The sequence below is a fragment of the Trachemys scripta genome, chromosome 22 (assembly GCF_013100865.1).
Source record: "Trachemys scripta elegans isolate TJP31775 chromosome 22, CAS_Tse_1.0, whole genome shotgun sequence".
Lineage (NCBI taxonomy): Eukaryota > Metazoa > Chordata > Testudines > Emydidae > Trachemys > Trachemys scripta.
Window position 1 is genome coordinate 561,197 of NC_048319.1, and position 16,913 is coordinate 578,109.

The 16,913-nt window shown below is 43.5% G+C and overlaps 1 protein-coding gene across 5 annotated transcripts in view; it reads right to left on the reverse strand.

Moving 5' to 3' along the window:
* CPAMD8 (C3 and PZP like alpha-2-macroglobulin domain containing 8) overlaps positions 1 to 16,913 on the reverse strand; it is a 100,135-nt gene that overhangs the window by 35,786 nt on the left and 47,436 nt on the right. For all 5 annotated transcript variants that reach the window (XM_034754950.1, XM_034754951.1, XM_034754949.1 and 2 more), the window contains exons 26-35: positions 16,421 to 16,597; positions 10,874 to 10,955; positions 9,148 to 9,304; positions 8,625 to 8,699; positions 5,703 to 5,868; positions 4,884 to 4,970; positions 3,685 to 3,821; positions 3,121 to 3,276; positions 2,652 to 2,714; positions 1,263 to 1,501 (exon numbers count right to left, since the gene is read on the reverse strand). In XM_034754950.1, coding sequence (XP_034610841.1) covers positions 1,263 to 1,501; positions 2,652 to 2,714; positions 3,121 to 3,276; positions 3,685 to 3,821; positions 4,884 to 4,970; positions 5,703 to 5,868; positions 8,625 to 8,699; positions 9,148 to 9,304; positions 10,874 to 10,955; positions 16,421 to 16,597 — 1,339 coding nt within the window. The remainder of the gene's footprint in view (positions 1 to 1,262; positions 1,502 to 2,651; positions 2,715 to 3,120; positions 3,277 to 3,684; positions 3,822 to 4,883; positions 4,971 to 5,702; positions 5,869 to 8,624; positions 8,700 to 9,147; positions 9,305 to 10,873; positions 10,956 to 16,420; positions 16,598 to 16,913) is intronic.

Here is a 16,913-nt window from a genome sequence, read left to right on the forward strand (position 1 = left end):
TTTACAAAACATTTTGAGTTCTACGGCTGAAAACCAGTGTGTGTTGGTATCACTCCAGACATTTTTTCTAACTAATTTCTAACATTCTTTAATAAGAAACAAGCAGATAAATAGTCGGTTCTGGGGAACCATGTCAACCAAATAATCTCACAGACTGCACTGTTACCATAGTGACTACAGAGCCATACCAGCAATCAGATTCCAAATTGATACCATGGCAACCAGCATCCTTTGTTAGAGTTTCTGTATCCAAAACTGAACAGACTAGCCTGAGCAACTCAAATAAACATTAAATTAGAGTCAAGTCAATAATATTTATAGAACCATGGCCATGTTTCATGTAGAATTACCTAACTAGGATTACCTAACTCCTTTAGGTTTCTAAGGAATCTTTCATTAATACAGCCGTGGAAAATGTTCTGGAACTTTTTCTTTTGCACCTGATGTAATGAGATGGTTTAGTCTGTTTTCTTCAGGTTTTGTAAGAGACAATAATAAATATATAAAGGCTTAATCAGAGCCAGTAGTCTCCAAGTGTCACCTCCTTTCTATACAACAATTGGTAAATTCTTTGTGCATGTTTTTCCTCCTCTCAAAAAGTGCTTCAAGACTAAAAACATCAAAGCCAGCAACCAAGCACTCATGGGTAACCATACAATATCAAGGAGGTATGCACAGCCCAGCTCTCATGGGCGTACTGCAAGAACACACCAATGTGCACACTCCAGGGAGGCAAAGTAGTTTAAGTAAGAAAACACCTCAGTTTCAAAGGGGTAGAGTGAGAGAAAAGGCAAAAAATAAAAATAAAATCAGATTAAAAATGTCTTAATCATGTGTCCTACTGAATCAGTTTAAATTATTGATGGAACCATTCCAATAATAAACACTCCCTGCCTATCTTTATTTGCAACTCTTAACATTTGGTATTTATTCATGAGTGCCTCAGACACAAACTATCTTACCTTTTATTCTGGCTTCGACACCTGAGCAATTTAAGTGAGTCTACTAGGACAAATAAAACGTGAATTGTTCTGTCTTACTTGATCTTAGACAAGGACAACACAGCAAGAACAGTATAACAGTATGTATCCCATAAAAACACATTATAAACCCCCATAGATGTAGGGACGGGATGCAATTCTCACTGGAAGAACATCTGGGAGTGGTTTGCAATGAAAGGACTAGTGGAAAGATCTGCTGGTAAGAAGCCTAGCCCACCTGTACAGAGAGCCATGTTGAAGGAAATAAAGGGATTTCACTACCTAGTGCACGTCTCCAGGATCACTTTGTATTCCTGGTGATCTTGATCAGAAGCTGGGTCATCATCATCCACCAGTGCCCGTTCTCTGTGGGAGGCTTCTGAGCGATTCTCATCTGGAGAGAGGGGCCGTAGGGGGTGCTGAGTTTGCCGATGACACTCTGATTTGGGCTCTTTCAGGTTAACCAGAAGCTGGAAAGCTGGTTTAGCAACAGGGTCAGGCACATTGTAAGTGACATCAATCTGCAGCAAAGAGGGGGAAAAATCAGGTCTGGTTTTAGTGCCATTGACTGTGAAGCAATAAAAGCATCATTTAGACCCTGCAGCATCACCCGACTCTTCCAGAGAGACGAGAGCAGAGACCAGACTCTCATACATTTTGTGGGGGACCTTGAACAATTTACTAGTAACATCCTGTATCAGTAACATCACTGTTCACACTGACATTCCAACTGCCAAACCTACACTAATGTCTACAGATGGGAGATTTTACCAAAGAGTATTTCTTATCATCTCTTATATTGGAATTGGAAAAGTTTCAGAAAAGGGCAACAAAAAGGATTAGGGGTATGGAACGGCTTCCATATGAGGAGAGATTAATAAGACTGGACTTTTCAGCTTGGAAAAGAGACGACTAAGGGGGGATATGATAGAGGTCTATAAAATCATAACTGGTGTGGAGAAAGTAAATAAGGAAGTGTTATTTACTCCTTCTCATAACACAAGAACTAGGGGTCACCAAATGAAATGAATAGGCAGCAGGTTTAAAACAAACAAAAGGAAGTATTTCTTCACAGAACACACAGTCCTGTGGAACTCCTTGCCAGAGGATGTTGTGAAGGTCAAGATTATAACAGGGTTCAAAAAAGAACTAGATAAATTCATGGAGGATTGGTCCATCAATGGCTATTAGCCAGGATGGGCAGGGATGTTGTCCCTAGCCTCTGTTTGCCAGAAGCTGGGAATGGGCGACAGGGGATGGATCACTTGATGATTACCTGTTCTGTTCACTCCCTCTGGGGCACCTGGCATTGGCCACTGTCAGAAGATAGGATACTTGCTAGATGGATCTGGCTAGTATGGCTGTTCTTATGTTCTTATAAAACTATCCCACAGCTTGACATCTCCCTATCAGGAAGCATTCCCTGACATTCAGCCTAAATATTCACTTTCAAATGTCACCCCAGTCACTTCTAGTCACACCCTCATGTACCACCCTCCTTGAGACATTAGAAACAGACATAGCAACAGCTTAGAGAGGATTATTTGTTGGCTCTCCATGCCAATTCATCACTGGGGGAAGAGGTTGGAAAGAAATGAATGTTTAATGACTGTCTTGTCTGTTTAAATTTAACCTTCTCAGCTCCTTTACACAGCCCGGCAGCACCCTTACCTGCATCAAACAGCAGCCTTCGCCCTTGGCACTTACGAACAGCCCAGTGGGAATGCTGGGGATCTGGGGACAAGCATGAGAGAATCCACAGTTAAGACATGTCAGCCTTGGTTTTACTCGCTTTGTGACAGAGCATTCCAGTTTACATGCAACCATATAAAATCAGAACAAAAATGGCAGATTCTTCCTCAGTCCCTATATTTAACGCAAGCAGCCAGTGGTAATTGTCCCAAACCAAATACCAGGCATCCGTTATGATGAAGAATGCTCTCATAACTGAGTATTTGCTGCCTCTCCCATCAGAGGTTGGGCAGAAAATCTTGAGATTTCACAATATCCAGCCCATTCCCCTCTCCCCGCCCCGCACTGAAATGATCTGAGTTACAACACAGAACCCAAATTCAGGTTGCTTTGGGAAACTGGTAACATTAAAGCAGAAGAAGTTGTATCTGTTCAGGCACCCACTTACCACTGCAGTCTGGAGAACCTTCTTATTCATCTTGTTAAGCTCAAAAGTCTCTTGATAGTCTAAATTAGTGGAAGCCAGGGAAATGGTAAGGTTGACTCCTCCAACATAAGAAAGAATGGCATATTCAGCCAGAGCCTGCAGAGCTACACATGTATCCTATGGGATTGGGGAAGAAAAGACAGTTAATGAAGAACCAAGGAGCATCCACCTTACAAACTAGCAACGTGCTGTTTAGCATTAGCATTAGCATTTAGCATTAGCATCTGACAGCTCAGGTTTCCTCTGCACTTGCTTAGACAGTAAATGGAATTGCTTCATTCCCCTCTCCCTGCACCTCTTCCTCCCTCAGAAGTCTCAGAGAAAGTGAGAGAGAAATTCAAGTTCACCCCATGCTGCTCACACCCAAAAGGCATGATAAAGAGCACTGTGAGGTATTCTCTGCCCCAGGATTTAGCACGACTCCTAGATTCCAGAGTGAAATCTAACCTGGATTAGTCCCAAATCAGTCAATTTGGATTGGCACATATTTCTGTACTGAAATTACACAAGCTGACAGGAATTCACCTGAGTGGATGAGAATCCTCCAAGTGCATTTCTCTGCTGCGACAGCCATTTAACCACTGGAAGTGCAGAGGCCACATCTCCCAGGAGCGTGTATGTCAGCAGTCCATAGGCTGTCATTTCCACTTCTGCAGATACAACTGAAAGGGAAAACAATCAAACCCACAGCTGGAGTAGGGAAACTGGGCTGAGCTACATATCACCTCTCTGTAGATTCACAAGCTAAAAAAATCTTTAAGGTCTAGAGAGTCCAAGACAGAAAGAGACAAATGAAGCAGTGAAAAATGTCTGTACCCAAATTACATCGGGCATTTTCCAAAATGGGCCTCATGTGTCAGTTTCCAATCTAATCTTTCCTCTGGCACATCAGATCACAACTCCTGCTTGACTTTTAGCCCCTGCACAAATTTACTGGCTCCCTTTCCCCCTACATGCCACCCAAGCTGCATGGCTGACTCTGCATCTCTGTCATGGGACTTTTCATGCAGAGTCATGGTCTTTTTTGACCTGGCCCAATGATTACTCTTGATAGTGGAGCCTGGGGTTTTAAATAGTTAATTATTAGTGGTTATTCAAAGGAGACTAAGGGAATTAGATGGCCAACTCCAATTGACTGTCAATGGAAACTGGGCACCTCACTCTTAGGCTCCTTTGAAAATCCCAGGCCAAACAGCTGTTACTGTAAAATTAACTATATTTGACTTCTAATTTCCCATGGCAAATGACTCCTCCCCTGAGGAGTCCCATAAGGCTCAATGCTCTTCTCCATTTTATTCACCATCTCCTATGAAGCTTTATGGAGAGCTGGTGAGACAACATGGGCTGAAATGCCAGCAATGCATGGACCACACCCGGTTCTGCACCTCCTAGTTCTCTTAAGGTCTGGCCACCGCCTTCTCTTGCTCCTTTCTTGAATTGTTAACAACACAGACGTAACGAGGGTGAAAGGGACATTAGAGTGCATTATAAAAAACATGCAACTAACAAGATGTGTGCATGTTGCCCCACTCAATCACTGGACTTTTGTTGCACCCCATTTCCTTTCTTTTGCCTTCACAATGTGAACTCCTTGGGGCAGGGACCTTCACTTCTTACCTACCTGAAAAGCAATTAACACACTGCAGGCATTATATAAAACAACAGAGAATAATCTCAGTCTTTCTCCCAACAGGAGTATCATAAATAACCACAAACAGGGGTACCTGATTGAGAAAGCCCATCGTTAAATCCCATGAATGTATCTTCATCAGTAACCAGAGTCCCCATTAAGCTCCAGTGTGTAAAGCCATCTAGAATGGAAAAGCAGTAAAGAAGTTAAAGCTAGTCCCTAGACATGGAGAGAATCAAACTCTGCTGTCACATATTTGCTCTGAAACCAAACCACCTCCTGTACTGCATTGCCACTCCATTTACAGAGTAAGCTCCTTGGGGCAGGGACTATGAATTCCTCTGGGTTACATACAGTGCTAACTACATTGTTGGTGCTTAACAACAATTTGTAAGGAGAGATTTATTTTGGCTGGGGGCAGAAGGAAACAGAGGATTAATGCTGACAGGCTGCTGAATTTTGCATTCTGAGGAGCCATCTGCAGAATCAGATCTTGTGTCACTAATCAAGTTTTGTGACATCATAGAAGGATGCTAAATGTCACATAATGGCACTGCAAAGTCTCTGGTGCACTTACACTGCTCACAGCAGAGGCCACTCATACCAATACTGCTAGAAGCTAGGGAAGGTGGAGTCAAACCAATGTCTGCAGCTGAAGGACTTTGCCCTGTATCCTGAGAATCAGGACAACTATGTTATAAAGGTCGATTCATGTTATGAGGAAGCCCTCATCTCAGAGGATATATCCTCCCCAGGCTGAAAACTGAAATCACTTGTTCTAGCTGACAAATGCTGTTACCTTGTTTCCACAAGTGCCTTGGGGAGGCCTGTACTGAGTACATTGTCTGTGAAGCCTCAGAGCAGTAGAAGTTATTTGAGGGGCATGCCAGCTTGACCCTCAGGTGCATAGTACCTTGCATAATGGCCATGCTGTTCATTTTCCGCAACATCACTGCAGCAGAGGGACTGTGCAGAAGAGTCAGGGCATATGCAGTCAGGGCTGTGGTGTAGGGGTCTTCTGCAGAATACAAGTTGGACTCCAAGAAGTGTTTTGCTTTGGCAACTGCTGCTTTTTCTTCCTAAATTGGGTGGAGCGGGAAAGAGACCAGTATATTATTAGCACCTGCATCTCCAGAGCTGAGATCGCTACATTTCTCATGGCCTTTGCCCATTAGGGAAGCAGTGTGAACATGCACTTTGCTCTGTGTGGTACAGAACCGACTGACCCCCTCCTTTCCCTAAGTAGGGCTGTGACTCCAGGGTTAAAAAAATGGGGACTAACATCACAGTAAGAAAGATCCAGATATTAATGTTGCTGAGACATATTTGTTCCCCTAATGCTGAAGAGGCGTCATTCCCCTGTAGAACTCAGCATGGGTAGCAGAGATATTTAATAGCAATGAAGTCTCAACTGTACATTTGATTGGGTCACTGACACTCCAGAGCATCTAGCAGATACCAGATGATAATAAAGGCCAATATTCCCAGGGTCCCCTTAGCCAGCAGACATGTTTTATTAACTCCCCCGATGACCTCACCATGCAGGAACAAGGCTCTAACAATTTATAGAAATAATTTAATTGGATTTGATGTAATTGGGTTTCCTTTGATTGCCCTGTGACACTTACCTTCTTCCTTCCTCATTTCCTAGCTCAGATCATTAGTAACACTTGCAGATCTCCCCTAGGGAAACCACCAGATTGTCATGAACTTGGACTTTTGGGGCTATCTGACTTAGAAAAGGCCTAGCGAGAACATCCCACCCTGCCCTATCTTTCCCATAAAGGGGAGTTGCAGCAGAGGGGGTGGCAACTTACTCCTTTAGCACTTTCAGGATCAGATCTTGCACAGTGCTGAGTGCCCTCAACTCCCACTGAGTCTAACAGGAATAAAGGATGCTCAGCACATTGCAGGCTCGGGCCCTTATTCTGAGAGCTTTGCAAAGCACAGGTCTACAGCACGCTGAGCATATCAGTCACAAAGGTTTTCCGAAGAGATCCTCATAGCTCCTCTGGGAACTTAAAAATCCCCTTAAAAACAGTGTTTTATGCCTGAACAGGCAATCAACATGTCTGAGTAGGGGACACCAAAGAGACACACTAAACAGAGCTTTCTCTCTACAGAGACACATGGTATCAGATTCATAAACATATTTATTGTCATTCCCTCCCCACAGGGAATGCTCGGCTCAGCTCTTTTGAGAGTGTGCAATGTGTGATCACAAACAGGCTACAGAGAAAGAGAGACTGTGAGATCAGTAGCAGGCTCCAACATGCAATCTACAGGGATTCCAGAAGGGTTTGGGGAACTCACTTTGTCCAGTATTTGAAGTCTGGGTGGTCAGAGTGTAGCCTGCAGAATTCTACAGTGCAGCCCAGAAGCCCCACCTCATCGGTACCAGGCTACTAGCACACTGCACGCACCTCAACATAAGAGACAATCTGTTCCGTTTTTGTAGTTCTGTAGCTCCTAGTAAGTTGGCTATGTGGGGCTCAGTTTGGGAAAGTCTGGTCAGCCCTACACTAAACCCACATTTTTTATATTATATATAAAATGAATCTTTAGAACCTTGCTCATACAAGACCTAAATGAATCAAATGGGACCCAGTTCACATTGGGGAGTGATATGGCAGAAGGCTTCCAGAGCTAATTAACAGTAAGAGCTTGTCCTCTCTGTTGGAATGAGGAGACAGGGATATATTTCTCTTTCTTTTTACTAATGTAGGGACAGCTTGACAGAAATGAACAGTGAAATCCACCATTTATCTACACAAGTCCAGCACAGGCAACCGCTCTATAAACTTGGGGTGATCATATAGTTTAGGGGGTAGGGCACTGGATTAAGAGTCAGTGTTAGGAGACTGGGTTTCTGTTCCTGGCTCTGCCACTGACCTGCTGTGCAACCTTGGGCATGTCGCTTCCCCTCTCTGTGTCTTTATTTCCCTTTCTGCCTTGTCTACTTAGACAGTAAACTTTTTGGGGCAGGTGTTTGTTGCACAGTGGAGTTGTAGGCACTACTGTAATACAAAGAAATAAGAATACACTGACAATGCCTATTCTTGGAGGTGAGAGTCTCCAAGGGTCATTCAATTTTCAGCCTATCTACCAGAACCAGCAGCAATCGAGGGGATTGTGGCCGTAGTTTTTGGGACACAGCTATTTATCCAACAGAAATTGGACTGAGGACCATTAACTCATTCACACATCCAACTGAACTCTCTTCAGATAGTAAATCGGCTTCCCCTTCTGGATTTAACAAAGGTAACACAGTACAGGGGATTCAGGATTAATTTAATAGGCAATCCAAGACATCTTCTATTCACTGAGATCTGGCTACCTCCTACTCTTCTGGAGTGATAGAAAGCAGTGGCTCTCCACACATATGCCTTGGATTAAGCACCAGGAAATTGCATTACAGCAAAGGTGAACATTTTGCTGCAGTTTACATTCCACTATATCACAGGAAAGTGACTCTTCTCTAAGATATCTGATAATTTTAAATAGTCTAATTGAGGAATTACAGGCTGTGGAATTCATGAACGTGGCTACCTGGCAGGGGCTGCCAGCAAACCCACCTATGAGGATCAGGACAAAGAGGAGCAGAGAGACAAATCCGTATTTAGTGTGTTCACTGCCTTTCTGAGTTGCTCAGCAACTTATGTGGAGACAACTGCCTGCTGCTGGAGGGGATTTAGAGAGAGCAGCTCTGCTCCTCTGGAAAAAGCCACAAGCTCACAATCCGAGGTTGCAGGAATCTCCATGGCTAACTTTAGAAAAGATTATTTTGAGACATTCCACTCTTAGCTATTTTAATGGCTGCTGTTCAGTCCTTTACCTCAAAGGTGATGCCCGTCTCCAACAGAGCTGCAACCACATATGCTGTCAGTGAGATCTTGCCATGGATTCCACCCTGGAGTGTGATAAACATAAAACAAATGGGTGAAAATTGAACAGCAGCACGCTGCATGGAAGGACTTTGGAAGCCAAGCAGGGAATAAGTTGGAACCATGAGAAAGGCCATAGGACCCTTTCACATTTGTACTTGGTGAGCCTATAGTTCTGAAACCCAATTCCCCTTTGCAACTTTCTGCCAGGTCCATGGCCTGGTAGCACATCTGAGGCATTGAGCTTCATAGTTGAGATGCAGTTTCAAAGTGCCATGGTGGGATTCTCAAAGGGTGGCACACAGCTAAGCCCTAGCAGACTGCTTTATTGAAACCCCTCTTTAGTTTCTTTCCCATAGGATCATAGCCCTTTAACACAAAAATCATATTAACCATAAGATTACTCTACCTCCAACCCTGGTAACATTCTAAAAATGCATTTATTGCATGATTCTAAGTCTCTATAGTTTTTACCTGGATGTCCTTATTTAATATTCTACCCATAGCAGGGAACGAGCCATCTTCCTTCTGGTGCTGAATGATCCAATCCTTTGCAGCTGTTAATTCCTTGGGATCGATGAAAATAAACCCACGAGACTGCGCAAAGGACTTGAGAACAAAGGCTGTTAGCCTGAAAACACAAATTCAGCAGGTTCTTGAGACGAAGAACAGAGAACACTATCTGGGAAATAGTGCTTCTGGGAAATGTATGTTTCAAAAATCTAGAAGAGGAGACACTATTGAAATATACAAAAAAAAGAATGGTGTAGAGACGATAAACTGGGCACTATTTACCCTTCTGAATAATACACGAAACAAGGGGACACTGCATGAAATTCAAAGGCAGCATATTTTAAACTGAGAAAGATTTAAAAAGAACAACAAAAACCCAACAAAAAAGAAAGTTAAGCCTGTGGAACTCACTACCATAGGATATCGTAAATAGAAAAAGAGCCAAAATTTGACTCAACATTGTCATTGGCTGGAATTAATTTCTCTTATACAGGTGTTTAGCTGCTCCCTGACTCAAGCTTTTGAAATAAGATTCGTACAATTACCAATTCAGATATAATACTAGATGGACAAGAAGGAAAATATTGTAATTTCCCCTATTTTAATTACTTACTGATAATAAAACAACTGGAAATTCAAACCACTGCTAAAGTCTGTCTCTGTAGAGCGTTAGGATTTAGGCAGAGACAGAAGAAGTGCTTTTAGAATTCTAAACCTCTGACATGCAAAAAGTGTGAACTCCAGCCGGTTTTGGGAGACTGAATCACTCATTTTACAAGCCCCTCAGGAATGGGAGGGTAGGAGGCAGGCTTCCTGGCAGGGGATTTTTCGAGTGTTAAGTAATTGTGTGTTACAATATTTTATATCTAGGGACTAAGAGATGCCAGCTCTGAGATGAAAGTAGAGTTTATTATCTTTAAAAAAGTTAAGCATCATCATCACAGAAATTCTACTTCCCTTTCAGATGAGTTCATGGAGCAAGTCAATCTAAAGGAAAATACAGAGCAGCTGAAGAAATTGAGTGACAATGCAGGCAAATGAACAAAATGGAAAACTTTTTAGTTTAAGGTGCTGCATTTAGTCAAGTAAATGATAATACTGAGGTAAAGCAGAGTCTTGGGGAATGGGGGGTGTTCTAGAGAACACTGGAACACCCTCCATCTACTACCCCAACACAACTGGTACCTTGAAAGGCCCTGCAGCTCAGTTTCCTGGGAATCCATCCATCCATCCTGTTCTGTTTCATCCAGGTGGAGCTGGAGTCCACTGAAAAATGTGCTCAGTTCTCTTCCTTCTGCCCTGAAGGAGGTGCCCTGCCATCTCCCCAACACAGCCTGGGTGGGGTTCTGTTCTCAAGTAAGCAGGTGCTTATTGAGGTCATGCACTGCCTATGCAGTTCTATGGCATAGAATCTGACCCTAAACTACAGCTTTTGAACCTTAAAGGGACGTGCATTAACTAACATCTTAACAGTCCCTGATCCTCAAAACCCATCTAATGTGAGATCACAAAACACTTAGCAGTAGAGCATTAGCAGGCTTCTAACCATTAAATATCATTTTTACTCTCTGCTATGTGTGACATCCTGACACAAGCTGGAAAGTTATTGTCCTTTTTGCCAATTATGTCCTTTTCAATTTGGCAAACACTGAATTTTTAACTCTGTTTTAAATAGCAACTTGCTTACCACATACTCCCTGAGGAGTCCCTCTCGCCAAAAGCACTGTAGGAACCATCTTGTCTCTTGTAGGTCAACTGGCGTTGGTAACCTGGAAATCACAAAAGAATTGTGGGAGTCCAGCAACTTAGAAAAGCAAATGTTTAAACTGAATGAAGACTCAGATCATCCAACACTGGTATGGCGGACTCTGCTGCCAAAGACAACCTCTTGTTTTGCTGTGTATGGTAAAGCCAACCCTGTGTATGTGTGGAATAGATCTTATCTCAATCTTATTACAGGTTAGTATTTATAAGTCTCCATACATCTCCTGAAGACAAGTGATCAAAACATAACTTCTGCTATTAGCCTCTTACTGAGCACTACACTTATCCAAGAACTGGTTAGGATGCAGAGTTCCTGGTGTGATGAAGTGGGGGATTTTCTTGTTTTTTCCAATTGTTTGCATGCAGAGGGAGTGGGACTCAGTGTCCCTGGGTGTTAGTGGTTTAACGAGGTGAGGGAAGAGGGAGTTTGTTGTTATAGAGGACCGGAGAGGGAACTTGGGACCCCAGCCGATGGCCTGGAGGGTGGACACCCCAGCGACTGGTGACCTGACAACCCAGCGACCCAGCTCAGGAGTTGCAGCTGGTTCTGGCCAATGGGAGGACAATGGGCTGTAAAGAGAGGATCCCGGTGACCTAACCAGCCGGTATCAGCCAGAGGGGGCCAGAGGACAGAAGAGAGGAGAGGAGGCCCAGGTGACCCAGTTTATGACCCTGTTTACCTGGAGAGAAGACAATGGACAGAGACGGGGATTGGGGCGGGTGATCTCAGAGGCCCAGCTGGGAAGCAGGGGGGCTCAGGGCTGGAGAGGGGGAGCAGGCAGAGCCCACCTGGATGAAGGAGAGACTTGGATGTGCTGTGCTGAGGGAGGCCAGGCCTGAGGCCCTGAGAGTTTCCTGTGCTGTGTTCAATGCTCAATAAACCCTCCTGTTTTACTCTGGCTGAGAGTCACTCCGGTCTCGAGAACAGGGTTGCATCAACCCCTTCAGAGCGAGTGGACTCCTTGAGGGGGCCCACGGCGAGAAACAGGTGTGCTAAGGCTCAGAGAGGTGTGGCTCCAGGAGGTGGAGGGGCCTAACCCCGAGAGAGAGTGGACCCCCGAGAAGGGCTGTCTCACTGTAAGGGGCACCCCCCCCCCATAGACCACACAGTGCCAAGAGTGGGCCTGACCTGCAAGTCCGTGACACCTGGGATAGTTAATATTAAGATCAGTTCCTGCACCTTGGCCACTAGAAATTTTTAATTTATGACAGTACTGCATAAAGGTGCAACATTACAAAAAATTCTCTGTGCTTAAACAACAATCCACAACCACTCTCCTATTGTACAGGAAGTACCATGCAGCTGAGGAGCTAATTCCCTGGATGATAACATCAAACCAGGACATAGATCTCTCTGTCCAAGCTGGTGGTGAGCCGATATTTAAGGGATGTGGCCAGCAACAACTGAGTCCATCTTCATGACTTGATCCCACAGGAAGTGAGGGTGTTCTCTTAATCATTTCCACTTGTCAAGTAACAAAGAAGTTGGCAAAGATTGCGCTGTCCTCCTCTTTTCAATGCCCAGCTGGAGGCTCTTTGCATGTCTATATATGGGATGGCACTTGTCAGTCATATCTTCCTTTTATTAGGACTTTCTTTCTCTTCCCTTTAGTTGAGAAAAATTCCTGAGCTGAAAAGTCAGCTTGGGGAACAATAAGATTGATCACCTTGTCAAGCAGTTTCTTGAGACATGCAATAGCTAAGTCATCGGGGTCTTAACTTATTTGAACCCTTCCTAGCTGATGGGGCTGTCTTACAGAAGGCACATTTTAACCTAACAGTTATTGTGAAGTTAGATACTGAAGATCAAGAGAAAATACTGGAGGCCCATTTCAGGATGCATCCGTTTAGAGCGGTCACCTTAATGTACAAGTGCTCCCTATGTGAATGTTCTTCAAATGCCGAAGATAAAGATGGGATTAGCATTTTAGCTATAATGGATGGAATTCACCTTTCATCAAACCTACTTGCCTTGTAATCATGAACCGCCAGTGCTAATAAAATTGGGCCAAGTCTCTATAATGTGGAAACCCCAATACACAGTCATTTTGGCAATGTCCATTGGATCTAAATCCTTCAGAATGGCCATTTCTGATATGGAGATGTGTAAGAGGCTATATGACAGAGAGACATTTGGAGCCTGGCTAATTCTCTGACCCATAAATAGACTTTTTATTCCATGCTGCATGACATCTTTATGAGAATGGATTAATTTTTCATTTCCAGGGACTGAGTAGCTTTGCTGACCTCTGCAGATACAGGCAGCAGTACAACCTCCTATCAGTGGCTATCCATCTCCCCCTGCTTCTCCACAACCTCCAAAAGTTTCCCTTTTAGAGAGAGCAGAGCTGGGTGAGTTTGTAAAATAGAAAACAAATTAATTCCTAGAAGTTAATTATGCTCAAGAAGTGAAAAGCTTGGACTGGGGATTTAGAGGATATATGGATAAAAGTAGGAGAATAAAATCCACTTGTTCCACAGAAAGATAATGCAACAGTAGCCTTAGGGGAAGAACCCAATTTGGTGAAAGAGAGAGACTCTGGGAGCAATGCCAGAGAGAATGAACAGAACAGGTAATCATCAAGTGATCAGTCCCATCACCCATTCCCAGCTTCTGGCAAACAGAGGCTAGGGACACTTCAGAGCATGGTTTTTCATCCCTCCCCATCCTGGCTAATAGCCATTGATGGACCTATCCTCCATGAGTGGGCAGTGAATGTCCTCATCACAAGCACTTGTACCAACTGTCCCATCAGTGCGGGGCATTGTGAGATGGCTTCTGAAAGCCAGTAACAGTCGATGAAAGCAACGCAGTGTCTACATTGAGGCTATGTCTACACTACCACTTATGTAGGCAAAAATTATGTCGCTCAGGGGTGTGAATAATCCATAAGGTACCCTGACATAAGCGCCAATGTGCACAGTGCTATGCTGGTGGGAGAGCGTCTCATGCCGACACAGCTTATGCCACTCGCAGGATTTTTTTTATTTTGTCAGGAGAGCTGCACCACTGCATTGCTGTATGTGTAGATACGGTCTGACACTTTGTTGACCTAACTACAGTGACATTGACTCTACGCCTCTTGTGGAGCTGGAGTTATTAAGTCGGCATAGCAGGGTAGTTATGTCAGAGGGTAAGCTGCCTTTCATCAACCTAGATGTAGTGTAGACCAGGCCTAAGTTCACATCAGATACAAGTGCTGCATTCAAGCCCTGCTTAAACTATTTTTAGCCCTGCTATGGCCTATTTGGGCTAAAAGGTACTCTGCTGAAAAAAGTCGTTACCATGACAAGTGGGGTCACAGAGTTGGCAAGGAGGTTTACAAACATCTCTCCAACTGCTGCTGGAGCCATTCTACCCACCAACCTCAACTTTGAGCGCAGACACAGACAAGAGACTAAGGCGAGCTGGTGGTAGGAATTGGCCTGTAATTCTGTGCATCCAGACAGCTAAGTCAATACACATGTTCACTGACAATACTACAAAAAGTCACTGCCTTCCGAATTCTTCAGTAGTTCTGTAGCTTGCAGGAGGCAGGTGAAGCCTTTTCACACCCAAAAACCAAAGAGAAAGATGTTCTTCACAGACCAGCAATAGCAGCTGCATTAAATTTGACTTTTCCTTTATAGTGAGATCCCTACATAAGCCTAAGATACTTTTCAGCAGTAAATTGTATCTCTTCATCACCACATTGTGTCATGTTGGAAACAATAAATTCAGATTCATTTTGCTGGTAGCCAGTGGTAAGTTTCTGTATGTCACTCTTACACTTTCCTTGGCTGTTACTCTTACATTTATTTTTCTTTGCTTGTTAGACCTCTCTCCTGAGTCATTTCACGTCTTGCTTGCTCTTATGAATGCTTGTTCTTACATTTTCTATGCATCCCTTTTTACAGACTGGATGCAAAAACGAGACACTTCATCTCTCTAGAGTTCATCTGTGTTTTTAAGAACTTTGATGTGGTAAGGTAGACATTTTACCGAGAAGCCCAGCACAGCACTGAGGATTAAGGAATGGAGCTGGGAACTGCAAGTGATAACAGGTTCTATGATTTTGCTCAGGGGTTCTTAAACTGGGGGTCAGGACCCCTCAGGGGTCGCAAGGTTATGATATGGGGGGTCGCAAGCTGTCAGCCTGCATCCCAAGCCCCGCTTTGCATCCAGCATATATAATGGTGTTAAATATATAAAAAAGTGTTTTTAATTTATAAGGGGGGGGGTCGCACTCAGGCTTGCTATGAGAAAGGGGTCACCAGAACAAAAGTTTGAGAACCACTGATTTTGCTCTTTGATGGATGGATTTTAGTGGCAAAAGAAAGTTTTCTTGCTCAGTAAGGCACAAAGGCCTTCATAAAGCAGGACAAGGGCTTTCTCCATCAGAACCTGCTACTTGGCAAGGGTCCCAGAGAGCACAGGAAGGTTAATAGCCTTGTGGGATTTCCTCTGTGGAGGTAAATTAACATGCCGAATTTGAAGCCCAAACACTTGAAAGGTTGTAAATTAAAACTGTATATTATTAAAAATGATAAACTGAGCTCGGCTATTAGAAAATGGTCTAACTTTGAGGGGAAGCAGAGAGCACAGCATACTACTAAGTGAAATAATTCTGGCCCAGTCCCTAAAGGCAAATAACATAGGGCTCTTGCTGATGGGTACAGGGAATGGATTACTTTTTCTGAGGAATCCCAGTTAACCCTGTCACCTATGATTCCATGACATGGCTATTGTCTGAGTCATGCATAAGTCAGCCTATGTCCATCCCCTCGTGGGTCATTCTTGTTTTTTAATAATTTTCTTGTAATTCTTCCCTGTTCCTGGGAGCCTTGCTTTGTGTAGCTACAAACCATTCTGTACAGACCATCCTTCCTATTTGAATGCAGAGAGAGAAAACGCTTGAAAAAGCAGATTGCTTTAGGCTACACACACAGAAATGACATGACATTGAACAGGGTGGGGACAGACCCTCTCCATATGGCTCTGGAATGACTGCTCCTGGGATACTAATTTGGTTCTGGACAAATTGTAACTAAGAAGATATTGACAAATTGGAGGGAGTTCAAATAACAACAGAAATGGTTGGAGGGCTAGAAGGATTGATTTAGAAAAAAAGATTAAAAAAACTAAATACATGCAGCTTGGCTAAGCAATGACTAATGGAAACACAATAGCCTTGCACAAGTATCTGAAGGCTGTAAACAACTGGGAGAGAAAGAAAATATTTAGGAGAGTAAAAGAATGTATAACTAGGAGTAATTAAGAAGGGAAAATATAGGCTATGTACCAAGGAAAACTTCCTGACACTGATATCTATGAGGCTATATGATAATCTCCACAGGGAAATGGTGTGAGCCCCATCACTCAGGATATTTCAGGCTAGAAAGGACAATGTTAAACTAGTAATATGCTCTGTTGGCCTAGACTACTGATAGGTCTTTTCTGTCTCTACAGTCTATGAGTCTGAGGAAGTACCTTGCACCAGGTAATCTGTGGCTTCGCTCTCCACCTCAGAGCTGAGTTGTTTGGTTTTCTGCAGATATTTGAGGACAAAGACATTGGGAGCAAAATGGATCATGTTCTGCTCTCCACATCCAAATGGTAATCGTAGAAGATTGTCCAAGTTGTTAAGCGTAGGGCCCATTACATCGCCTGATTAAAACAATGAGACACACATTCAGTACCTCTACACTATATTTAACTTCTCTCTCCCTGTTGTCTCACTGTTTAATTTTATTTTCTAAATGTACAAAACTGAGGAAGGAGGAACCTGAATGGCTGATGAAGGTTCTACTCACAACTATAATGGCACAAACCAAATTAAGCCCACTGGTTTCCATCAGATGCACCCTTCTGGGAACACTAAACCTTAATATAAAATTGGAACCCCCAGAGATCCTCAGTCTTAGCCATGCAGGGTTTCCCTTGGAGTAGAGAGGAAATTTCAATCTCCAGGGCTCATTAACTC